Source organism: Capricornis sumatraensis, chromosome 2 (assembly GCF_032405125.1).
Source record: "Capricornis sumatraensis isolate serow.1 chromosome 2, serow.2, whole genome shotgun sequence".
Taxonomy (NCBI): domain Eukaryota; kingdom Metazoa; phylum Chordata; class Mammalia; order Artiodactyla; family Bovidae; genus Capricornis; species Capricornis sumatraensis.
This window is the reverse complement of record NC_091070.1, coordinates 213,667,038-213,692,777: the sequence shown is the minus strand read 5'-3', so window position 1 is coordinate 213,692,777 and position 25,740 is coordinate 213,667,038. Positions and strand designations below refer to the sequence as shown.

At 49.9% G+C, this 25,740-nt stretch overlaps 1 protein-coding gene across 1 annotated transcript in view; it reads right to left on the bottom strand.

Annotated features, from left to right (window-relative positions):
• SAG (S-antigen visual arrestin) overlaps positions 1–15,696 on the bottom strand; it is a 29,913-nt gene extending 14,217 nt beyond the window's left edge. Inside the window, exons 1-8 of the mRNA XM_068964939.1 lie at positions 15,631–15,696; positions 11,167–11,227; positions 8,720–8,764; positions 6,350–6,543; positions 5,025–5,084; positions 3,280–3,356; positions 2,090–2,225; positions 1,076–1,160 (exon numbers count right to left, since the gene is read on the bottom strand). Of these exons, the coding sequence (XP_068821040.1) occupies positions 1,076–1,160; positions 2,090–2,225; positions 3,280–3,356; positions 5,025–5,084; positions 6,350–6,543; positions 8,720–8,764; positions 11,167–11,227; positions 15,631–15,693 (721 nt within the window). The 5' untranslated portion in view covers positions 15,694–15,696. The remainder of the gene's footprint in view (positions 1–1,075; positions 1,161–2,089; positions 2,226–3,279; positions 3,357–5,024; positions 5,085–6,349; positions 6,544–8,719; positions 8,765–11,166; positions 11,228–15,630) is intronic.
• Positions 15,697–25,740: the final 10,044 nt, after the last annotated feature.

Here is a 25,740-nt window from a genome sequence, read left to right as displayed (position 1 = left end):
TGGGATTTTCCAGGCAAGAGTACTGGAGTGGGTTGCCATTGCCTTCTCCAGGACACTACATACAACATGCTAAATAATCATGCCAGGTCCTACAGAGACTTAAAAGCATAGAAACTAAACTCACACAAAAACAAAGCTTTAATGTAAATGTGTATATTAGCATTAAGAAAAATCTAGAATATTTCAGTATGAGTGCATCCGATTCCTGAGCCTTATCTATGATGGATAAGAGGGAGAGAAGAATGTAGTGGATGACACTTAGGTGACCAGCTGTCCTGGTCTGCCTGGGACTGGCCCGTTTTAGCACTGGAAGTCCTTGGTCCTGGTTAACCCAGGACAGGTGGTTACCCTAACTCTAGCTCAGTCATCAAGGGCCTGAGGAAGAAGTGGATGGACAGTTTTCCTTTCCAGGTCATTCTATAACGTCTTTTTACTTCACCCACATGAGACTGAGATCGCAGAGCATCCCCCCTCACTTTGACGCCCTTTGACCTGAGGCAGTGTGCTGGACCAGTGGACCAGTAAGTCAGAGGCCCCTCTCCCGAATATATGGGAGGCCAGGCCATTACACAGTGACACAACAGCAGCCGTGACAGTGGGGATGACCATTTACAAAGCATGTCCAGTGCGCTCAATCAACAGATCACGAAACCAGGGAAGGTAGACCAGGAAGCCCTGCTGTGACTGCCTGCTAGATTCTGAGAGGATGGGCACAGCACGAGCCCACAGCAGAAGGCCAGGTCCCTCCCACTACTCTGTGCAGAAAGGAAACCCCTCCCTCTCCTCCCTCCCCCCCAAGACCTGGACCCTCCAGGAAGGTGGGACAAGGAAGGACGGGAAGACGTCCTGTTGGGGATGTTGTCCTAGGATGGAAGACGGCTCTAAGCTGGGCAGGAGGCTACAGAGAGGACACTTAAGGGACCTCCTCCTCTAAGGTCCTGCTGCCCTGACAACAGAGATAAACGGGAGGTTCCAAGGACCCAGGAGGTCCCGAGAGACCAGAGGAGAGGCCTGGGAAACACGGCCACTGGGGCTTGGAGGGCTCTGCCGTCCAGCCTGGAGCGGGAGGTCCTACCTAGCACTTTAATCTTCTTCACTGTCTTCTCTGTGCTGTTGGTCACGGCCACGGTCACAGGAATGGGTTCCCCGTGGTAATAGATCTGAAGAAGTTAGCAGATGGGACAGAAAAGGGGAAGAGAGCCTGGTCATGTCGTTCTGAACTCATCCCAGTCCTTTAACTGGAGGCAGAGTGGCTGAATTCCCACGCTTGTGAGGAAGGCAAGGTGAGGGCATCGTGGCTCCTGTGGGGATGTGTCTGGAGCAGGCTCTGCCCCGTGTGTGGGAGGCTGAGGCAACGGCATGGGCTCCAGCCACGACGCCCGAGTCCTGAGTGTCACGCAGAGCTGGCCCAGGGCGCTTGAGCGGGATCAGGAAGTTATTTGGGGCAGAATGAGTGAAAAGAGAGGAGAATGTGGTGAGGGGCAGAGGTGGAGCTCGTCCCGTGGTGACTCCGTGTTACACCAGACGGGCATGTTGTTGCACACACACATACACGTGCATGCACACACACGCATGCATGCACGTGCAGACATCCGTGCACACACAAGCGAGCATACCCACACATGCACACTCATGCACACATAGACACACACACATGTACACACACACACACACGCACACATATGGTCTGCTGGGCTGTGCCAATGTGTGCGTGACTCTTGTTGACCAGAGGGACCAGAGACAGCCCTGGCCAGCGGCTCTTCACCTCTTGGCCATGACATTCTCACGTGACACAGCCACCCCCTCGCCGTTACTGCCCAACGTCAGTTTGAGGGAAGCAAACAATTTGTAACACCGATTGACGCTGCACTAAGAGGCTCCCTGAGGCAGAGATGGGGGGTGGGGGGGCAAACCTCCCCCAGGTTGCTGGGACCCATGATGAGTAGAATGCAAGCCAGTTTGGCCCTAGTCTCAGGGTCACCTTCACTGACCTCATAGGTTGGTGTTTACCACTACACCCAAGACTGCCTGCAGCCCACCCCCAGCTGAGGGCCTGTGCGGGCTCCCCGCAGGCCGGCTCCACAGTCACCTCTTTGCTGAGCGAGACGGTGAGGCGCAGGGGCTTGTCCGACATGAAGAACTGCCAGGAGGCCTCGGCTCGGGGCTGGGGACCCATCTCACGCGGTGCGTGCTGTACCTTCCGGATCAGCAAACGCACAGAGCTCCTGTGGATGAGACATCATGGACAGTCCCGGGATCAGCACCTGGGCCTCCTCAGGACAGCCCACCAGGTCACCCCCCTACCCCCTGCCTCATCCCCAGACTGGGATCCCTCGGGGATGCTCCCGATGGATGCAGGACTGGTAGCCGGGTCAGGTCTGGGGGCCGGCACCTGGCGGGTGGTGTGGACCCGTCCGCCCTCTGAGGGTCCCTCTCACCCTCTGTGAGGACACCGGCTCGGACTCCTCTGGGGTGAAGCTGCGGTAAGAATGTGTGCCTACATTACGTTTCAGAACTCTACAAATCTGATGCCTTGTCATTGCCATTCGGCACAGGTGTCCTCTGAGTGTGAATGCTGAGTATGAGGGGGCAAGCGTTGAGGGCACAGTTGGAAACCTCATTCAGGAACAAGAAAAATGAGCATCAGGGCCCGGGAGGACAGGAGTCACTGCCTAGTGGGCAGAGTTTCTGTTTGGGGTGATGATAGCATTTAGGATACAGATAGTTTGGGGGTATTTCAGAAATGCTATCATCATTTATATAGCATTCAGGATAGATATATCATGTATATATATATATATATATATATATATATCCCATATGTATTATCATATATATCGCAAATGCTATATATAGGTAGCAGACAGTGTACAAGTGGCTATACAAGGTAATGACTATGTTTAATGCCGCTGAGCTGTACCCTTGAAAATGGTTAAAATGGTCAGCTTCGTGTTATGTGTATTTTACCACTACCACAACAAAATGCAAAAGAAGAAGGAAACTCAAGGGACTGTGGAGGCCTTCAGGAGCTTACACAAACCCTTGAGGTTGGTTACGCTCCTGTCATTTTCTGCTGCGTTGCCCCTGGATGGTCAGCCACGGACGCCCACCCTATGTGTAGACGGTCCCTCCTGATGGTCCTGACCTGGGGAGGCTCCATGACCCACTACACCAGCCTAGGGGGAGGAGTCCATCTCGCAGACATAAAGTGAGGGGAGGTTTCTTACCCCCACCCCTTGACCCCAGACCCCTCCCCTATTCCCACAGCCACACTCTTACTTCTTGGGAATTTTGTCCTCTTCCACATCTGCGCTGTGCGTGGCGAATGCTTTGATCTCAAAGTCGACCCCACAGCTCTGCAAGGGGACAAGAGATGAGACAGAGCTGCGGTCTGCACCTGCCTTCCAGAGCTGGATGGGGTCACAGCTCACTTGGGGGAGGTTTCGTGGCACTTTCTTTTTCTACATCAGCCATCTGCTTTTCAGAGCTGCACCAGTAAGACTAGATCTGGAGACATCCCTGGTGGTCCAGTGGTTAAGACTTCGCCTTCCATTGCAGGGGGTAAGGGTTCAATCCCTGAGCGGGGAGCTAGGATCCCACATGCCACGGGGCAAGTAAGCGCACAGGCCATAACGAAGACCCAGTACAGCCGAAAAATAAAAAAAATTTTTTTTAAACTATTGTAACAGATTTAATAAAGAGTTTAAAAATGGCCCACATTAAAAAACAAAAATCCTTAAAAAATAAAGACTAGATCTGGAAGTGTGCTCATGATGAAATAATGGCATTAGTGCAAGGAGAATGCCATGGGCCCCGAGGCCCCAGCAAAGGCCACCAGCCTGCAGGACGTGCCCCACCAGCAGCTGCAGAGGGTGAGTCAGGCGTCCTGACTGGTCCTCGCCTCCCTCCGCCTCTCATGGCGTCCAGCCCACCCTCGGTCAGCTGTCCTCGTAAGTGGCTGTGCGTGTCTGTTGCTGACGGTCCACTGCCTGCAGCCGGGGGACAGGCGCAGTGCTCCCAGGCCCCGCGGGGGCCCATGGACACCCGTGCTGGGGCTCCAACGCCCGACCCCGGCGGGCAGCTGCACTGTAGCTGCAGTCAAGCGTGGCCAGGCTGCCAGGGGACCTGGCGCTGGCAGCTCTCCCAACTTCTGAAGAGAAGCTGGAAATGGAAATTGGAGCGAAGGCTCCTGAATTTTAAATCAACGAAATTAAAAAACCTTGCACGGGTGGAACAGATGCATCTGCCGGCCCCTCTGCCTGCCCCCTACCTGGCCCCAGCATGATCCCCCACCGTGCGTTAACCTCCTTCTTTCTTGTGTTAACATGACGGGGTGGGCATGGGGGCACCAGCGTGGGGATGGGCCCTCCACCAGCTAGCACGTCAGTCACAGTCCTACTGGTCTTGTGAAACTGTGGAATCTCAACAACACTAAAACCTGGCTTGAAAATAAATGCGCATCCGTACCCACCAGCACTTGGAGTTCTTAGCCCTGTGTTCTCGCTGCGCCGCTCCACGCCCACCCCATGCCGCTTCCCGCCCAAGCCGAGCTCTCCCACCTGTCCACCTGGGGCACGCGCTGTTCCCTCCTTGTGAAACGCTTAGCGCTTCTCTGTCTCTGTTCACACTGACCAGCTCCTATGCTTGCTCGTAGACCAGCTCACAAGCCTTCTCAGGGAGGAGAGAGACCGTCTGTTTCACTCACAGGGCTGCTCATGGTTAGGAAATGCCCAAGGCAAGTGATAGGCTCATTCATTATAGGTTCTCTCTACTTTTGGGTATGTCTGAACTCTTCCACAACAAAAAGCTACAGTATTACAACCTTGCTTGTTAATTGGCTATAGCTCAATACAAAATAAAACGTTTAAAATTAAAGAATAAATAAATAAAACAGATTGTTTAAAAAAAGAGAGAGAGGCTATTTTAAAAAGCCTCTTTTTTAAAAAAAGAGAGAGAGAGAAAGGCTATTTTTAAAAGTCCTTTGAAGGAATGAATGAGTCCCTGGGATTCATTCTGGAACCAACCTTGCCCACATCTTGCGGAGCTGGCTGCAGCATCACCGAACAGGGCAAGTAGTCAGGAAACTGTGGAAAGAAACAACAGATCATTTCTTTCAGAGAATGTTATTCCACGTGTTTTCCACCATGCGTGCACACTCAGTCATGTCCGACTCTTTGTGACCCCGTGGACTGCACCACCGGGCTCTTCTGAAGAAGGGATTCTCCAGGCAAGAATACTGGAGTGGGTTGCCATTTCCTCCTCCAGGGGACCTTCTTGAGCCTGGGCTTGAACTTGGGTCTCCTGTGTCTCCTGCATTGGCAGGCAGATTCTTCACCACTAGTGCCACCTAGGAAGCCCATATATACATATATATATGTGTGTATTATATATTAATGTGTATATATATAATATATATATACACAGAACATAAACCTTACTATTTTAAGCATACAGTTCAGCAGCATTAAGGACATTCACATTGTCCTGCAATGGTCCCCATCATCCATTTCGAGAACTTTTCCGTCATCCCAAGCAGAAGCTCTGTACCCATTAAACATCAATTCCCTGATTCCCTCCTCTCCCATGCCCTGGAGACCACCCCTCTACTTTCTGTCTCCATGAATTTAACTCCTCCAGATCCCTCATGTAAGTGGAATCACACAGCATTTGTCCTTAGGCGACTGGTTTCTTTCACCTAGCATTACGTTGTTAAGGTTCTTTCTCGTTGTAGCTTGTGTCAGAATCTCCTGCCGTTTTAAGCCTGAATCATATAACTTTGGAGGAATATGTAATCTTAAGACCCATAAACATGCTAGTGAAGAGGGTAGCTACCCCCACAGCAAGTCCAGGGTGGAGTCATCAGAGGCAGGCACTCTGGCCCCAGGGTCCCTCTGTTCCACCAGGGATTTCTCTTCCGTGACCCCCCAGGCTGTGCTCAAGGCTACAGACAGGATCTCATTTCACTAAGATCTCCTGGCTCACAGGGAACTCTTGCCTGCTTAGAAACTCCTCAAGGCCAACTGAGGGGCACTTCTTTCTTTTTATAGACGAGCAAGTGAAGGCGTGACACGCACGTATAATTAGGTGGTCGGATGCAGTTTAAATATTTAAACTGTAGGTTGAAACAGTGCCTTCAAAGGCTAGGAGGCTATTTTCAAGGACTTAAAAAAAAAGACGATGACAGCCCAGGCAATCTAGAATTTCCTCCGTGCTAGAAGGGTGCAATTTGAAGGCCCGTGCTTGTGAAGCCATCTCTCTGGCCCCGTTCCTTGGCCACCGGTCATGTCACAAGGCGCTGGGGGTGGAAGGAACCTGTGCAGCGGTGGGGGCGGGGTGCGACGTCACCCACCGTAAGCAGGAAGGGGTAGGTGTTGGCCCCCAGCTTCTTGATCAGGCTCTCCTGCAGCTTCGTGGTGGCGCCCGAGGCCCCCACGGGAGGAAACACTTGGATCTGGGAGAAGTAGAGGTCCCTGCGGAAGCTCAGGCCGATCACGTCGATGTCTTCCTGGCCGTAGCGGAAGGCACACGTCAGAGACACGTACACTGGGAGAGAGACAAGAAGGGTGGGCTTGGCCAGTCGGTCAGCCTGGCGCCCCTGCCTGCGCTGACACCGCCTGCCTGCGGGTCTCGGCATTCAACCTTCAGCATCCCAAGGGGATGGGACCTGGGGACCTCACCACCCAGCTGGCCCTTCCCTCCCTCTGGCTTGCGTTAATTACTCCAAAGGGCTGGCTCGGAGGGCGAGGAGGCCCCTCGGAGGGGCCAGGTTTTGTCTCCTGACTCCACTGTTTTCCACAGTCTCCCCACTTTCCCTCTTGATCCACCAGCTCAGGGGCCTCAGGAGGCTTTTCAACAGGGTGAGGTCACTCGGGGTCTGAGGGCGGGAGGTCTGTCTAGAGTTGAGAGCGAAGGTGAGAGGCAGAGGGGAAACAGCTCTAGGGAGTACAACTCAAAGCTAAGGACTGCCTGATCTGGACGTGGCCACAAGGGGAGTGAGCTGGCACTCAGGGACCAGGTGGAGAGGTGAAACCAAGTCCCAGATGAAATCCGTCTTTTCACATGGCTCGGAAACTTCATTGAGCTTTCTCTAAATCATTGGCACTTATGAAAATTCACTGTGGTTGCTGCTGCTGCTGCTGCTGCTACGTCGCTTCAGTTGTGTCTGACTCTGTGCGACCCCATAGATGGTAGCCCACCAGGCTCCCCTGTCCCTGGGGCCCCCGGCGGACCAGAGAAATTATATGAGACTACACGTCTTGTGTAGGAGGAGAAGAGGGCGACAGAGGATGAGATGGCTGGATGGCATCAGTGATTCAGTGAACATGAACTTGAGCAAACCCCAGGAGATAGTGAGGGACAATCTGGCATGCTGCAGTCCATGGGGTCTCAGAGTCAGACATGACTTGGCGACTGAACAACGACATGTGTTTTGAGGATGGACTGTTTACAGCTGTCGTTAATGTGGTAAATAAAACCACACGAGGTGCCCTGTGCTTGAACGGAAAGCACGTCCACCCACGTCCTCGGGAGCCGTGGGCTGAGGATTTTGTCTGTGTCCGCCTCAAGGATAAGTGCCCCTCGGCGCTAAGCTCAGAAGAGTCACTGATCACTTGCTTATCCTTCAGCCGACATTTGTAGGAACAAGGTGCCCAGAGATGACCTGGATTTATGCCTGCCTCTCCGGGAAATGCTTTTCTGGCCAAGGGCGTGGGCTTTCAGGGCTGGAACTGGGCTCCTCCTGGTGTAAGAGAGGAGCAGGGCGCTCCGGAGAAAGCCAGAGACAGCAGAGCAGGGCAGTTGTCAGCCTGTTTCTGCCCTGTCCCCGGGATGCTGAGGGCCCTACAACTGACATACTCCAGAGCACATCCAGGGGTATGAGCAATCCTTGCGGGTTGCCGATAGCAACGACTCTAAGAGGCATGCTTTGAATGGAACTGAGTGATAACTCAGATGGGCTCTCATTTAATTTACATAACCGTTATCAGCATCTAATTGCTCGCCACACACTTCACAGCATCCAGAGATCACTGAGCGTGCTGTGCTGCCGCGGTCCACAGCCACCAGCATGTGCTGTCACTCCTTGCGACCCCATGGACTGCAGCCCCCCCCCCAGTCTCCTCTGTCCCTGTTTCTCCAGCCAAGGGTACTGGAGTGGGTTGCCACGCCCTTCTCCAGAGGATCTTCCCGACCCAGGGAGGGAACCCAGGTCTCTGACATCTCCTGCAATGGCAGGCGGGTTCTTCACCACGAGTGTCACCTGGGAAGCCAAGAACCACCCGAGTCAGCTTAAAAAAAACTCTGCCTTCCAGCAGCCTCCATTCCTCGCTTTTCAGGTAAACTCAGAAAGAAGCCCTCCTGAGTCTGCCTGGACATGGAACCACAGGACATGGTGCAGAGGGGCGTGAGCACGCGGTCTGCGGAGGGGCAGCCCTGGGCTCCGGGCTCCGTCTGTCGTCCCTTATCCGGTCGGCTCGAGCAAGTGGATTCCCTGAGTTTCCACCTCCTTCTGGGAGATGTGGACAGTGGGCTCTGCTGTGGACAGAGCCCGTGTCCCGAGGATCGTACGAGGGAGTGTGGGTGAGAGGCCCGAGGCCCTGGCAGCGAGAATGGGTGTGCAAGGGCTTCCCCGCCTCTCCCTGCGCACACACACACACATCCCCTTCCGGCAGCGGGCCGAGAGCAGACCCCCACTGCCTGGAGGACGGAGGAGCACCCTCACCTCTCTTGCCCTTCACGAGCTCAGGATCCACCAGCACGACGCCGTCTAAACCAAGAGAGAGAACAGTGAGGGTGGAGGACGTGGAGGAGGCTGCAGGCTTCCTGAAGTGTGCGTGTGTGTGTGTGTGCATACCACACGGAATCCATACTCGTTACGGGAACCTTAGAAACGGAAGTAAACAAAGGGAAAAAAGTCACCCCGTTTCCACTACCCAGAGACACCCGTTGTTGAGATACTGATCCAGAACGATTTCTCCAGATTAGATGCATTTATGGAAAAGTTTTCACTAAAAAAAAAAAAAATGAGATCCTACTATACTGTTCAGTTCACAGCTTTCCTCACTCAACCGTATATTGCAAACATCTGTACACACACATACATACACACTCACATAGTATGTATTAATCACTTAAACTGGAACAAATGGCCACACATTTGCTCCAATGAACAGATGTATTATAAATTATTTAATCAACCTTCTCTTGTTAGGGCATTTAGGATGTTTCTGATTTTCCCCATTATAATTAAATCGCAATGAACATCCTTATAGATAAATCTCTATCCATGGTAGCATTGAATGTGGCTTTTGATAATATAACTGCCAAATGACCTTCTAGAAAGGACATTACTGAAGGACATGCTCAACTTACTGCCTAAATTGCCAGTCTTTTACACATTAAAAAAAAAAAAAGAAAAAAAGAACAATTTGAGTTGAAGTAATTATAGATTCACAGGAAGCTGCAAAGATAGCACAGAGAGGTCCCCATGTATCCCTTATCCAGTTTCTTCCAATGATTACACCTTAGATAATTGCATACAATCTCAAAACCAGGAAGTCAACATGGATACAGTGTGTGTATAGCTCTAAGTCGTTTTATCAAATGGAGATTTTGTGTTAGCACCACTGCAGTCCAGACACAGAACTGTCCTCTCACCATAATGATCTCCCTCCGGGGCTGAGCCTTTGTAGTCACACCCAACTACCTCCCCCCACCAACCTTAGCCCCCTGAAACCACTGTTCAGTTTTCCTTTTCTATAGTGTTGTCATCTCTAAGATGTTATATAAATGGAATCGTAAAGCATATGGGCTCTTGAGATTGGCTTTCCACTCATCATAGCGCCCTTGACACTTACGAGCTTTAGCATGGGTTTTTATTAAAACTTAACTTGGTATTTAACTTAATTTTAACTTAAAATTAAGTTAAAAATTAAAAAAAAAATTTGACGGTGTATTGCCGCACGTGGGATCTTAATTCTCTGAGCAGGGATGGAAACCATGCTCCCTGCGGTGGAAGCCCGGAGTTTTAGCCACTGGACCGCCAGGGAAGTCCCTGGAATTCGCTCTTTTCCACTGTCGAGCAGTATCCCAAGGCATGGACGCGCCCCAGCGTGTTTAACCTCGTTCCCCTATTGAGAGACATTTGGGCTCTTTCTAGTTTGGAGCCGTGACAAATAAAGCTGCTGTGAACAATCACGTACAGGTTTTTGTGTGAACATAATCTTTCATTTCTCCGAGATAAATGTGCAGGAATGCAAATTGCTGGGTCATATAATAAGTATATGTTTAGCTTTTAAAGTAACTGCCAACCTGTTTTCCAGAGTGGCTGTCCCATTTACATCCCCAGCAGCAATGCCTGAGTGATCCAGTGTCTCCACTTTCTCGCCAGCATTTGGCATTGTCACTGTTTTCGATTTTAGCCGTTTTGACAGGCGTATAATGATATTTCATTGTGGTTTTAATTTGTATTTCCCTAACGACTAATGCTGTTGAACATGTTTCTTTTTCTGTTGTTGTTGAATATTTTTCTGTGTGCTCAGTGCCACTCATATATTTTCTTCAATGAAATGTCTTTTCCTTTGTTTGTCTATTTCCTAAATGGATCTTGTTTTCTCTTTAAACTGGTGAGTTTTGAGCTTTCTTTATATACTCCAGAGATGCATCCTTTGTCTCTCTCACACTCTTTAAAATTGTCTCCAATCAGCCAGTGGCGCCTGGATGATGTTTTAATTTACATTTCTTTGATTAGATTATTAACAAAGTCAGATTTTTTTAAAAAAAACACAAAACTAGTAGGTGTCTGGTGACTTAAAGGAAAACCAGCATTAAAATCTCACCCCAGACCTTCTCTGGTGGTTCAGTGGATGAGAATCTGCCTGCCAGCGCAGGGGACCCTGATCCAATCCCTGGTCTGGGAAGGTTCCCGCACGCCGGGGAGCAGCCGAAGCCTGTGTGCCACAGCTACTGAGCCCGAGGGCTGCAGCTACCAAGGCCAGCGTGCCTGGAGCCCGCGCTCCACAACCAGAGAAGGACCGAGATGAGAAGCAGCTAGAGGGGAGTCCTGCTCGCAGCAACTAGAGAAAGTCTGTGCAAAGCAACAAAGACCCGGGGCAGGCAAGATAAATAAATAAATAGATTAAAAAGAATCTCACCCCAAACTCGACTTACCCACAGGCTCTACTCTTTCAACGTGGTCTATGTAGTCTCTCTTCCCCAGGTAGATGGTCACCTGTGAGAACAGAGATGGGTTCTCAATGGTCAAAGTACACAAAGGTATTCATGTTAAAAATCAGCAACAACCAAAGAGGAAAAAACAGCAACAACAGAAATGTTTGCTCTCATTTGGGAAGAGGAGGCGCCTGGCGCTGCTGCTCGGCCTCCCTGTCCTCGGCCTCCCTGTCCTCCTCTCGCCCTGCTTGGCTGTAGGCAAGGCTGTAGGCAGAGACGATGGACTGCGGGAAAGGTGTGGTCTTTTCTCAGCCTCCTAAATGGCTCCAAGGAATTCTTCCCATCTCTTCGGGAAGACCCTGTTCTCCCTGCCTTTTCCCACCGAGCCCAGGTCTCCTGTCAACCAGGCAAACTTGGTGGATTCCTGGCTGATACTTCGGTGGAAAGTAACGCTTAGGTGCATGAGGCTCCTGTCAGCTGTTTGCATGTTGAACCTTTCATTTCTTGCTGTGATCAAAAGGTTTCTCCTCCTTGTTAGAAGAATTTCTGGACTCAGCAAGAGGCAGATGTTCTGGCATCCCTGAAATCCTATCGGGTGAGCATCTATACAGATACACCTGAAGAAGCGGGGAAGGCGTCTTGGCTGGGGAGGGCTAACCATGTCCCAGCCCTTGTCCTGTCTGTTTCAACGCCCCTGGCAGCAAAGGTCCCTTTACCACCCCCGTTTGTGGGAGAGCATCGGTTGGATTCACCGCCACTCACCGCCTTAAGCCGTGGCACTGTGGCCATGGTGGTAAGAATTCTCTCACGCATCTTTCAGCCACCACCGTGTCTAGTGCAGTGTCTGGCACAGGCAGGAATTTAATCAACATTTGCTAAGTGCATCAGTGAGTGAATGCATGGATCCTGGCTCGCTCCCTCTTCCCCAAGCCTCTGAAATTCGTATGTCTCTTTCCGTGGACACTCAAAATAATTTCTGTTGGCATTAAATCATCTCCTATATCTGCTCCCTTGTAGCAGTTATCCAGGAGTGTATCTCTGTGGCTTCCAGGTTATTTGTGTGATTGATGTTGAAGCACCTGACCAGGTGCTAGGGGTGGGTTATGGTGAAAGCATGCTTTCTGGGTAAAAACCTCAGCGTGTAAAAAGTCCAGAGCCAAGAAAATGCTCCTGGAACTGCCTATGGTTTCACCTGCAGGTGCGTAGCCACCAAATGGGGATGCAAACAGCCAGAAAGAGTCTTACAGGACCAGACTCTAAAGATTCCAGGAGGATGTGGAAGCATTTGAAACAGGATGAAAGGCCTGCAATTAAGGGCTATGTCGTGCTTGTCCTGTACCAGGCGCCAAGCTAAGTGCATGGGGCACATTATTTCATTTAATCCTCACGACTACCTTATGAGCTAGGGATTAAGCCCGTTTTATGGAGGAGAACACTGAGGCTCTGGTTGCATTGGCAGCAAAGTGGAGAAGGGGTTGGCGAGAGGAAAGCCAGGTAGGCAGCTGAAAGCGGTCGGGAGGAGGGCGAACTAAGGAATGAGCAGGAAGGGAGAAGATAGGGGGACAGAGAATGTCTTCCTCTTTTTCAAGCTTTGGCTGTGAAGGAAGGAGAGCTAGAAAGGAGACGGGGTCAAGGGACATTTGCTGTTCTTTTTCTTGTGTTTAAGATGCATGAGGTCGGTCCTTGTTGTTATGCTTAAGCTGGTACTGGTAGAGAAAGAGAGATATCCCCAGAGGGAGGAGGCTTTGGGATAGGACCCAGAGGAGGTGGTGGGCCAGGACCCAGAGGAGGTGGTGGGCCACGACCCAGGCTGTAAGCAGCATGAACCTCAGTGGAAGCAACAGCGTGTCCTCTGCTGCAACTGCAAGCGATGGGAAGAGACAGGAGCAGGTGGGGAAAGTGGGGTGGACGAGGCGAGGCTCCAGCCGGTCTGCTGCCTGCCCATCTGACAGCCACGCGCACCATCTTCTTGGATAACAGTCAACAACCATCGCATCCAGGGCCCACCATCCCCAAGCGGTTGTGTTAAGAAGGCCACCCCAGAGGATCGTTCTTTTTTCCCCCCAGTTATACTGAGATATAATTGACATATTGTTTAAGTTTAAGGTGTACAATATAATGACGTATGTGTAAATCACAAAGCTATAGCCACAAAGCTATAAGCCGAAACTGAAACTCCAATCCTTTGGCCACCTGATGCGAAGAGCTGACTCATTTGAAAAGACCCTGATGCTGGGAAAGATTGAAGGCAAGAGGAGAAGGGGACGACAGAGGATGAGATGGTTGGATGGCATCACCGACTCAATGGACATGGGTTTGAGCAAGCTCCGGGAATTGGTGATGGACAGGGAGCCCTGGTGTGCTGCAGTCCACGGGGTCGCAAAGAGTCGGACACGATTGAGTGACTGAACTGAACTGAACTGAATAGCCACAATAAATTTAGTTACCATTCATCATGAAGGATGACTCTTGAATGGCCTGCTCCTATTCTTTTGGCTCAGGATGGGCAGAAGGTGGGCATGCAATCAGTTTTGACCAATGAGGTAAAGACGAGTCTGCTGGAGAAATACCTCCTCACCCTTAAGAGACCCCAGGAATCAACAGCCTTTTCCTTCTAGAAGGAAGTGAAGGTGAGCCCCCTGAAGCTGGGGCAGCCGTCTTGCCACCAGCCAGAGGGTGAAGATGGCAGAAGACGGAGGAGTGGCGAGATTTGGAGAGAAACTGACCCAGGGCCCTGGCACAACACGCCCGGGGCCAGACAAAGACTTGCAGTGGGAATGATCCTAATACGGACAGAGTCGTGGATGAATTATACTTTCTTCCTAAATACAAGAATTCTAAGTTTTCCAGGTCAGTGGAGGTCTAGCTAGGTGGGAGGAAGGAAAAAGTGAGACAGTGATGATGCCCAGCAGGAGCGGTTTCTCTCTTCTTTTGCCGGAAGTCAAGATAAAGTTCACTGGAGAGACACAAGTTGGAAGAGAGCTGGGAGGATGAAAGATTGCAGGGTACCTGACTTGTCACCCTGAAGAATCAGAGGACTGGATGGAAGAATGGAGATCTTCAGGGAGGAGAGGAGAGGGGAAGGGGAGAGGGTCTGTGCAGAGCCCGTGAGGCATGAGAAGCTTCAGAGAGTTTCTTTCAGGCCCAGTGTAGGCTTCAGGAGTCAACCAGAAGAATGACCTAGGTCCACATCCTCCACTATTTATCTACTGGTGGCCACCAGCACTTGAAATATGGCCACGCCAAACCGCCATGTGCTGTGAATGTAGAACGCACACCACGTCTCAACAACAGAAAACAAATTTAGCATATGTCATCAATCTTCATTGGAAGGACTGATGCTGAAGCTGAAGCTCCAGTACTTCAGCCACCTGATGAGAAGAGCCGACTCACTGGTAAAGATCCTGATGCTGGGAAAGATTGAATGCAAAAGGAAAAGGGGGTGACAGAGGATGAGATGGTTGGATGGCATCACTGACTCAATGGACATGGGACTGAGCAAACTCTGGGAGATAGTGGAGGACAGGGAAGCCTGGCATGCTGCAGTCCACGGGGCTGCAAAGAGTCAGACACGGCTTGGTGACTGAACAAACAACAAACAAGTGTTAGCAATGCTTCTTATACCATTTACATGTTGAGATGATAGTTTTTTTTGTTATATTGGGTTAAATAAAATGTAGTATTAAAATGAATTCCCTGTTTCTTCTTACCATTTTAACATGGCTAATAGAAAATTTTAAAATTAGAAGTGCAGCTTGCAATGGACGGCACAGAACTAGACTGTCAGCCCCTGAGAAGCCATCAAGCCGTGCAAGGAGACACCATCCACAGAAGCTGTGGGGCAGGCCCTTGATTGCATCTCCCAGGCCAGGAAGTTCACAGGCACGTCTAGCCCACCTACCGTCCCCCTGATGAAGCCAACAGTGGCATCACCTCTGCCGGGTATGCAGGGTGCCAGGGTATCGGCCGTGCAGCCACAGTGAGCACTGTGGAGCCTCGGGAGATGCGCCCTCATCCAGTGGTCCTGGAAGCCCTGAGCTTGGCGCCTGGGGTGGGTGCCAGACGGTAGTGAATTGCATGACCCAGCATCAGTGCTCTCCCCAGGCAGGTAGGCAAGACGATGGAAAAAGGCCCAAGTAAATTATAGGCGTTACCAAAGCAACGTCTGAAATGTAAGTCAAGGGTTCAAGGCTAGAAAAAGAAGTAAAATTGGAGAGAGGGATTGGGCACCGAGAGAGCAGGAGAAAATGAAAGGTCCTGGGGCTGAAGTCTTGTTGAGATTGAAGAGAAGTTTTATTTCGGCAAGTCATCCCTTTATATCTCATCTATCATCCCAGCAGACAGAGATGGATGACACTCACATCGCTTCCACTGACCTCACAGGGTTTTGATATTGAACCCATCTATTCGAAAAGCTCCTTAAAAAAAATCATCACTCAAGCCCCTCACATCTGCCCCACTTACCGATTTATCACGGGAGATCTTCTTGTAGATAACGTGGTTTGGTGCAGGCTTATTGGTCTGCATGTTGGCTGCTGTGTTAACTGTCCCTGGCGGTTCCTTCCACCTTAAGGGTGTACGTCAGGTGTTACAGGGCTGCGGAAAGGTAAAGCCGTCCTAAATATAACATCTAGAACATCCTCGGAATTATACCTACTCGTGAGATACTGTGCCTCCATTAGACATTTCCTTCTACCTCGATATCCACGTTTGACTCAAAAAGGCCTTTGTCTGGTTTGTATTTCACTACAGTGAGCTGCTTTTTTTTTTTTTTTTTTAGGTATTTATTTTTTCCTGATAAGCGTCAAACACTTCTTAGTAAGCCTCACCAGCAAACCTCACTTCTTAGTAAACCTCACTTCAGATAGATTCCCACGAGAAGGTTTTACTTTGAGACTAAGCCTTGGTATCGTCACAGTAAGCCAGATTGATTTTAAAATTCTATCTTGATGATCTATCATGGCAATTAAGGTAGAAAAAGTTCCTGCAAACCACAACCTAACCACTTCATGAATATCATTTGAAAAATCCGTTAAATCCCCTAAAAGTCCTGCTCAGCAATTCACACTAAGCAGAGTTCTCTCTCACTATCCCCAGCTCTACCCACAACAAAGAGGCTGTCTGAAATTCAAAACGCCTTCTGAGTTTCCCTAACAAGTAATGTCCATGGAAAGTAACTGGGTCAGACTGACTGCATGAAGATGCCGGTCTCCCCGGTCCTGGCTCTTTCCTGGCCTGCCCCGAGGTTCTGAGAAGGCTTTGCTGGAGGATGGTCACGTACCTTGTGCGACCAGCCGGGAGGGCCCAGGAGGTGGGGAGAAGGTGTGTGTGCCCTCCGGGGTGAGCAGACGGCCAACCCCTGTTCCGTCTACCCAGACAACTCCACACGGGCCCTGGCTGACCGCTCAGGGGGATTTGTAGGGAACTGGGAGAGTGTGCCCCACACCCACGTCTCAGTGCCTAGAAGCCAAATCCCATTGAAGGAGCAGAGTGGTAACTGGATTAGTGCTGAGGCGGACGAAATGGTAGCTTCAGCAGTTCTCAGCATTAGGCAAGGGCCTCTCGGTCTCCCTCCAGAGGGGCTCACGGTGGGCTCGCGGGAGCCAACTGGCTTGAGCGGGGAAGGGTGGCGGGGGAGAGGGATGACAGCTAGTAGACTAAAGCTACTTTCTATCTTAACCCACTTTGGGTTCTGGAAATAGACTGATTATCCCTTCCTCCTGCTATCACCAGGAGAAGGGATTTTCCAGAGCTCAACCAACTTGATTAAACTCAGCAGGCAGCTAATGCAACCCTGGGGGTGGGGATAGAGACAAAAAGGTCAAGGAGAAATGTCAACCTCAAGATGAATCCTGGTGTTACGCAAGCCAAACGGGTGCTGTCCTTCTCCTCGTCCCCGTGTCCTATCCATTAGGTCATGAGTCCTGTCAGTTTTGCCCCCAGTGTCCTCTGAATCCTTCTAGTCCTCCCACCCCCGCAGGGTCCACACCAGCCCCTTGGCTTTCCTAGACTTTAGTGTCTCCTGCTGTCTAAGCACATCCTTCCAAGCCCTGAGTAGCCACGCTCCGGCTTAGCATCTCACCTTGCTCTCAGCTACAGGCACAGAACTTTATTTTTGAAAAAATTATTTGTTTATTTGGCTGCACTGGGTCTTAGTTGTGAGATCTTCAGCCTTAGTTGCAGCACATGGGATCTAGTTCCCTGACCAGGGATCGAACCTGGGCCCCTACATTGGGAGGTGGAGTCTTAGCCACTGGACCCCCACGGGAGTCCTAGGCACAGAACTTTAAAGTCACGCAGTCCAGCCTCTGCCCACCCTTCCCCATCTCCCTGCAATGCACACCCATCATTGCTTCTGTCTGGAACCACCCTCTTCTCCTACACTCCTTGATTCTTTCCACCCTTCAGACTCTGGCTCAAGAGTCACTTCCTCAGGGGAGACTTCCCCCACCTCCAGACTAGGTTGGAGGCTCTTCTGCATCTGATGCTTGTCTGCAAGATAATTTCATGGTCTCTCATCTCAGTCAAGGCTGTGGTTTTTCCAGTGGTCAAGTATGGATGTGAATTGGACCGTGAAGAAGGCTGAGTGCCGAAGAATTGATGCTTTTGAACTGTGGTGTTGGAGAAGACTCTTGAGAGACCCTTGGACTGCAAGGAGATCCAACCAATCCATTCTAAAGGAGATCAGCCCTGGGTGTTCTTTGGAAGGAATGATGCTAAAGCTGAAGCTCCAGTACTTTGGCCACCTCATGCGAAGAGTTGACTCATTGGAAAAGACCCTGATGCTGGGAGGGATTAGGGGCAGGAAAAAAAGGGGATGACAGAGGATGAGATGGCTGGATGGCATCACCGACTCAATGGACGTGAGTCTGAGTGAACTCCGGGAGTTGGTGATGGACAGGGAGGCCTGGCGTGCTGCGATTCATGGGGTCGCAAAGAGTCGGACACGACTGAGCGACTGAACTGAACTGATCTCATATCTGACTCTGGGCTCCACGAGGTCAGGGACTCCACGCTGTTTTGTTTATCTTGTTTATATTCCAGTGTCTGGAATAGAATATTCAGGGAATGAATGCAGGGATGGTGTGCTCACTGACATGCATGTGTTTTGGACTTGAGCTGGTGTCTCGAAATGAAGCCAGTCGAAGCAGAAAGCCAGTTCTGATGTTTGGGGTGTTAGTATCTACTGAGACACCCCAGTGGCTTCCCGCCTAACCCCTGCATGATCTGGGTCCCCTTTTCATAACTTGGTTCACTTTGCTCCAGTCAGCTGGCCTCTTTGCTTTTCTTCAAACCTGCCTCAGGGCCTTGGTACCTACCGTTTCTTCTTCTGGAACTCTTTTCCCACAGACAGTCACTCGGCTCCTTCCCTTTACTCCTTTGAGTCTTGACGTCACTGTCACCCAGTCCATCTGTATCCTGGTGTGCCACCCCATCCAACACTTCTGTCCTCCTCCTCAGCATTCCGTTCCTCTGTAGCACCTGCCACCATCTAACAGAGAGGACAACTGACTCATTTCTTGTGTATCGTCTGTCCCCCTCCGACCACTGTTAGATTGTAGGGTCCAGGACTGAAGGGACTCTTGACTGTTTAGCTCCTCTCCCATCTCCAGTGTCTAGAATAGGGGCCTCAATAAGCTTGGAGAAAATCAGTGAGTCACTGGATTGCAACAGTATGCTGGCTGGCAACAGCTGAAGCTGGGACAAAATTTCATTTCTATGAGAATAACATTTTAAAAATATATCTTGATGTATAAATAGATCAGCTCCTTAACCAGGGCTCAAACCAGGATTGCCTGGGAGCAGGGAGTCTTAACCATTGGACCACCAGGGAAGTCCCAACTTTTAAAAACTTTAATGGAGGAATGTCAGCTAAGAAATGTAAAGAGAGTGATAGAATTAGAAAAACACCACTTGACAAACTCTGACTGTATTAATTGTGCCTTTTTATTTTCTATAATTTTGATGCTTTGACATCTGAGGTTTTGCTGACCCTGAAGAGACTGCCATCCCAGGCTAGTTTTTTCCCAGAGTGACTGTTTTTCACATCTGTATCAGCCCACCCAGGATGTGAACACACCAAAGGCCTCCTTTCCTGCTTTGCTGGGGGGTCTCACACTCTGAACCATTACTGCCTTGCCCCCGTCACTCATCCTAGGGCCAGGTGTCAGACAACTAGAGACAGCCCCTGCACCCCAGAGCCCACCTTAAGTCCGCTTATCTTGTCTCACCAGTTCTTTCTCAAGGAAACCACAAAAAACCTCTTGCCCGTGTTTTCTCCTTGATCCTTCTACCGCCCAACTGGCCCCTGGTGCTTCCATGGGCGGCCTGCCCCACTTTGAGGAACTGTAAGTAATAACCTATCTTTTCAATAACAATGTCTTCTGAGCCACTGATCTCACCAGAGCTGAATAGCAGTAAAACTTCACATTGTAAAACACTGATGACATTATTGACTCAGATGAGGATTCTTTACTGGTGTCAAAACCATTATGTGAAGAGTTGAAGGGGAAATGTCTGTTTCTATGACACCAAAGTGATGCCATATGGATCAAGACTTCACAAGGTGCAAGCCTTTTGCAACGACATAACAGGGGGACCAGGCATGGTCTGAAGTCAATCTTAGCATCTCCAAAGTGTCAACCACTGTGATGTATGATCTTAAGACAGCTGGAATCCATCAAGCCTTTAGACATCACTTCTCATTTGTAGGACATACAAAGAATAGCTAGATGAGACCACAAGAAAGCTACCAGATGAATGTAGAAAGTGGCTGATATCTTTCATAAGTCAATGTCTTAGAAAAGAGATGCATTGGATTAAAAGACAGTTAAGGGACTCAACATCCAGATGTACTGTGTGGTCCCCACTGAATTAACAGGATGTAGAGACATTTGGGGCCCACTGGGAAAATCTTAATATAATCTAATAACGTGTCAGTAATATGTTCGTTAGGGCTTTTCTAGTGGCTCAGACGGTAAAGAATCTGAATCCCTGGGTTGGGAAGAGCCCCTGGAATATGTTTGTTATTTGACCTCAGATAGGTAGCATGGAAATTACTGGGCGAGGAAGGTAGAGACCGTGACTGAGCAAAGGTCACAGGTGTGTGTAGTACGATGGCATTTTGCAAACACACAAGTCTATGTGTGGATAGATGTGGACACGTGTGTTTCCATACCCATTATATGCACAGTCTCTGGGATAGGAACCAAGGAGCTGACATTGGTGGTCTGTGTGAAGGGAATGCTAGGCTTTGTTTTTAAGAAATCTTCTCTTTTCCCTTAAAAAAAAAAAAAGAAAGAAAGAAGGGAATTTCCTGCTGGTCCAGTAGTTAAGACTCCGAGCTCTCACTGCTGGGGGCCCAGGATCAATCCCTGTTGGGAAACTAAGATCCCACAAGCTGTGAGGTGCAGTTTTTTTTAAAAAAAAGAAGAGGAAGAAACATGACTGGGGCCCTTCTAGTGCCTCCATCAAATGAGCCGCCCTGAGCCGTGGATGCCCCCGGGACGTCCATCCTCCTGTGGCTGTGTTAGCCCCAGGTCCCCAGGGTGGAGGTCTCAGCCACTGGCTGGCCAGCCCTGGGACAGGTAGGAGAATCTGGGACGCACTGCACGCCAGACCTCGCTCTTTCTGGAAATCGGAGTCTCTGGTAGTGGCTCCCAGCCCCTGGTCTGCAATGCATTTTTCTCCGCTTGGTGAAGAGTTGAGGAAAACAAGGACACTGTTGCCAGTTTCTTCAGACCCAAATGCTTTCAGTAAGGTTACGGAGTTCTCATTTTTTTTTTTTTCTTCCATATAAATTCCTTCTTCTTCTTCTAATCTTTAGATACATGCTTTACGTGCAACCAAATCTACCCATCTTCAGGGCAGTTTGATAAAGACACAACATTTCCGTTGCCCCTGAAGTTTCCCTGGCATACATTTCAGTTGACTCCCCATCCCAGGTGACCACTGATTTGGCTTCAGTCATTTGTTTGGCATTTTCTAGAATTGATTATGAATTTAAACAGTGAAAAGCCGGAATAGTGTAATAATAAACACCCCCATAGTCAACACGGAGACTCAGCATTTCACTGCATGTGCTCATCTCTCTATTGCTTTTTTCCTTTTGAACCATTTGAAAGTAGCAGACACACACTTTACCCATAAATATTTCAGAATGCAGCTGCTAAGCATAGGAGACAAAGTGTTCTTCCTTTTATAAAATAGAGATGAGCGTAGATGGCAGTTTAGGGGAAAAGAAAATCCTTACTTGACCAAAATGAAAAGTTTTCCAACTCTTGCTACAGTTCTTCTGGAAATTTACTGGTCTATTAATTCTCAGAGTCTAGGAACCACTCCCTGGCTATGCATTACTTGTTTCTTGCGTCAAATCCAGTGAGAAGCAGCTACAAGCCCCGCGTTTCATTTCCCAACACCAAACGCAGTGCCAGCCCGAGGGGGTGGAGGGTGGGAGGCGCAGCTAAGCAGCTTAGAGGCTTTGGGGCTAGGTGATCATCTTAGGGGGTTATTAGGGCACATGCATGAGGGACACTGGTCCAGCCTGCTAACCCATCAGCTGCAAAATGAAAGCCTGTGTCCTCACTGCCTTAGTTTTACGGAAGCAGAGAGCACTGGACAAGTCTGAGGTTACTGTTATTTATGAAGAGTGCCAGGGAACCAGAACTACCTCAATTCCAACATGTACCTCTTAGTCAACTGGCCATAAGAATAGAGGGCTGTTGTTATGGGTTGGGCTGGCTAATGTCTGAAATCCCAAGTGGAACCCCGTGGGCAGAGATCCTTGAAAAACATCTAGTCTACATGCCATCCCTTGTGTCGAGCTCCTCTACAATATCCATAGGAAGCTGTTGGATGCTTCCAGGGACGGGGGAATCACTACCACTTTTCTTTGAAACAACAGGAAGCGTGAGGAAATTTTCTGTAAGGATGGAAATCAGCCTCCCTTCTACCTCTTTGCATGGGTCTAAGTTAATCCAATCTCTTCCACGTCAGTCTTTCCTGATGAGAATGTTTGTTGTTGTTAGAATATAGGTGCTCAATCCTCATGGGCACTGAAACTCTCTCACCACTGGGGTCCTCCCCCAAGACAGATGTCAAATATCCCTCCTGAGGCATCACACTGACAAGGGTGCCTAACACTCCAGGTTTCTGTGTGCGGGAAGCAAGTTGTACAAACAGCCCCAGACTAGAGTCCTAGAATCTGGTCATGGCTCACTGATGAGTCCACTCCGACCCTGAGAAACTAGATCCGCCTCACTGTATTCTCTGCTCCATCTGCAGGAGGACTCAAGGAAAGGCATCAAACGTACAGGGAAAACCTTGAAAAGCTCCTGATTCACTTTCCTTCACCCTGAGGTGAGCACTTCTTCCTTTCTGGTCCTGCCACATGGATCCCAACGCTGGAGTGGGCTTCAATGCTAATGAGCTTGGAGTTGACACCATTGAGGTGCTTCCTCCTGAAACTGAGCTGAAGCTGAAGCTCCAATATTCTGGCCACCTGATATGCAAAGAGCTGACTCACTGGAAAAGATAGAGGGCAAGAGGAGAAGGGGGCAGCAGAGGATGAGATGGTTGGATGACATCACTGACTCAATGACATGAATTTGAGCAAACTCTGGGAGATGGCAAAGGACAGGGAAGCCTGGCGTGCTGCAGTCCATGGGGTTGCAAAGAATCGGAAACAATTTACAATTGAATAACAACACACTGAGATGTGTACTCCTGTAGCTGAGCAAAACTAGGCAGAGCCTTCTGGAGAAGTCTGTTACAGCGTGTCTCCCCAGACTCCCGTGTTGTAGCCTGTTTACCCCTCCGCGTGATGGTATTCAGAGGTGGGGCCGTTGAGTGAGATCATCAGCACGGCCCTCCTTGCACACAGTCCCGTGAACACACAGCTCAGCAGCAGCGAGGCCTCAGGATGAAGGACCCCCGCCAGCATCTTCAGCCAGGACTCCGGTTTCCAGGTGTGAGACGCTTCTGTTGTTTAAGCCACGCAGGCTGCAGAACTTCACCCTTGCAGCCCACGCTGAGCAAGACGACGGCCCACGCTTCTCTACGGAGAGATCAGAAGTTTAGGAAAAAAGAAAAAGGACGTTCATTGAGCTTAAGAAATAGCCTTTCTTCTTGAAACTCAGCGTGGTGCTCATACAACACTGTGAATGCACTACATGCCACTGTTCAGTTTAAAACGACTAATTTTATGTTAATTTCAACTTAACACATTTAAAAATAGTAGAAAAAGAAACTCATTTATTTTTACCTCGTGACCCAGTGTGTGTCTGCATGCTAACTCACTGCAGAGGTGTCCGACTCTGCGAGCCTATGGACTGTAGCCCGCCAAGTTCCTGTCTATGGGATCTTCCAGGCAAGAACACTGGAGTGGGTCACCATTAAGGAAATTACTTATTTCGGCTGTGCTGGGTCTTCATCGCCACACTCGGGCTTTCTCTAGTTGTGGTGTATGGGCTTCTCATTGCAGCGGCCTCCTGGAGCACAGGCTCTAGGCATGCATGCTTAGCTGCTCCGTGGCATGCGGGATTTTCACAGTCCAGGGATCGAACCCATGTCTCCTGCATTTCAAGGCAGACTCTTAACCACTGGACCTCCAGGGAAGCCTGTCTTTTCTTTTTGCTGATTCAATTCTATTAAATAAAAACTTTAATAGAGTATCCACTCTGTGCTTAGCATTACCTGAAAGTCAAAGATATGGTTGATTCTGAGACTTCTGGCTTGTGACCTCTTAGAACCTCCACTGCCCCTTCAGGGAGTAGCAGAACCTATGGCTTTTTTTCAGTTTGGCTGTGCTGGGTCTTAGCTACAGCCTGCAGGATCTTTAGTTGTGGCATGAGAACCGAGTTGCAGGGTCTAGTTCCCTACCAGGGATCAAACTTGGGCTCCTTGTATTGGGAGCTCAGACTCTTGGCCACTGGACCACTAGGGAAGTTCCTTGTATGGTTAGTTAGAAACTGGACTGCGTACAGCCTATCTTCTTACGGGCCTGGCTCACAAGCATACCTATCTACTGTTTAAGTCTGTTTCTCTGGATAGATGAAGCCCAAAGCCTGACTTCCCCTGCTCTCTTCCCCAGGTCCTAGGGTGGGAGCAAACCACAGGGCCTGGCACACAGCAACCACCAGGGTGAATGTTCCTTGTGGTGGTGGTGGTGGTGGTTTAGGGGTGCAGTCGTGTCCGATTCTTTCTGACTTCATGGACTGTGTAGCCCATGAGGCTCTCCTCTGTCCATGAGATTTTCCAGCTAAGAATACTGGAGTGGGTTGCCATTTCCTCCTCCAGGGGTCTTCCTGCCCCAGGGATCGAACCCAGGTCCCCTGCACTGTAGGCAGATTCTTTACCACTGAGCCACCAGGGAAGTCCACAATGTTCCCATGTGGGACACAAATATCACTTATGTGAGGAAAGTCAACCAAATCCAGCTGGGACCTCAGGTGCCAGAACTGCTGTGGAGATTCTCCTCCATGTCCCCATGCTGCTGGGCAATGCCCCTCAGAGGCAGGCAGCACTGCTCATGCCGTCTGCTCCAGCCAGTGGGTAACAAAGATGACCAGGCAGAGCTGCAAGTGATCCCACAGACGCCTGCCTTATTGCATCACCCTGTTTCCCCGGCTGTTGGCAAATGAACGGCCAGATAAGTGGGAGGCCACCCTCTACCAGTCTCCCTGAACCCAGCTGGCTATGCCCGCTCACACAAACGATGCTCATTTGGAACCATTACGTTTTGGCACTTTGTTATGCAGCAAAAACTAACTGGATCTTGACTTCAGCCAGGCAGTCATAAGAAGCACTGGCACCATCAGAATTCGAACATGGACTGGATCGTGGATGACACTATTGTTTACTCACTCAGTCGTGTCCGACTCTTTTGTGACCTCATGGACTGTGGCCCACCAGGCTCCTCTGTCCATGGGACTTTCCAAGCAACAATACTGGAGTGGGTTGCCATTTCCTTTTCCAGGGGATCTTCCTGACCCAGGGGTGGATGACACTGGGACTCTGTTAATTCTGAGGTGTAATTATGGCACGGTGTCCTTATTAGGTTGCATGCTGATCTATGGGAAATATGTCATACTTGAGGTTTGCTGTAAAATACTCTGGCAAAATTGCTGAGAGGCAGGAAGGGGGCTCTGACACTGGCGTTTCCTCCACTCTTGTGGGTTCTGAATCCTCCAGACGTGGATGCTCCCATCATGCCCTCCACTCAGGGATGGAAGAGGGCAGCTCGGCCCCCAGCAGGATCCATGAAGGAGAGCTGGGAGCAGCTGAAGGCCCCACCGTGGACCAGACCATTGAGAGAATGGAGGAGCGTCTGGCGGGGACGCAGGGAAGTTCAGAGGCACAGGTGGAAAACAGCTCCAGGAGGCAAGAATCAGCTTGTGGATCCAAGCCCGCTCTTACCGGCACGCACCACAACATCTGACGTGTTTCCACAGAATCTATGTGAATACAGGTACGCTTCACTTTACACAAGGTTTCCAAAGTTAACTGGCTTGGAAACAGGATTTCTAAGAGGCGCCTCCTGTCGCCGCACACTGTGAGCGGGCGAGGTGGAGGTCC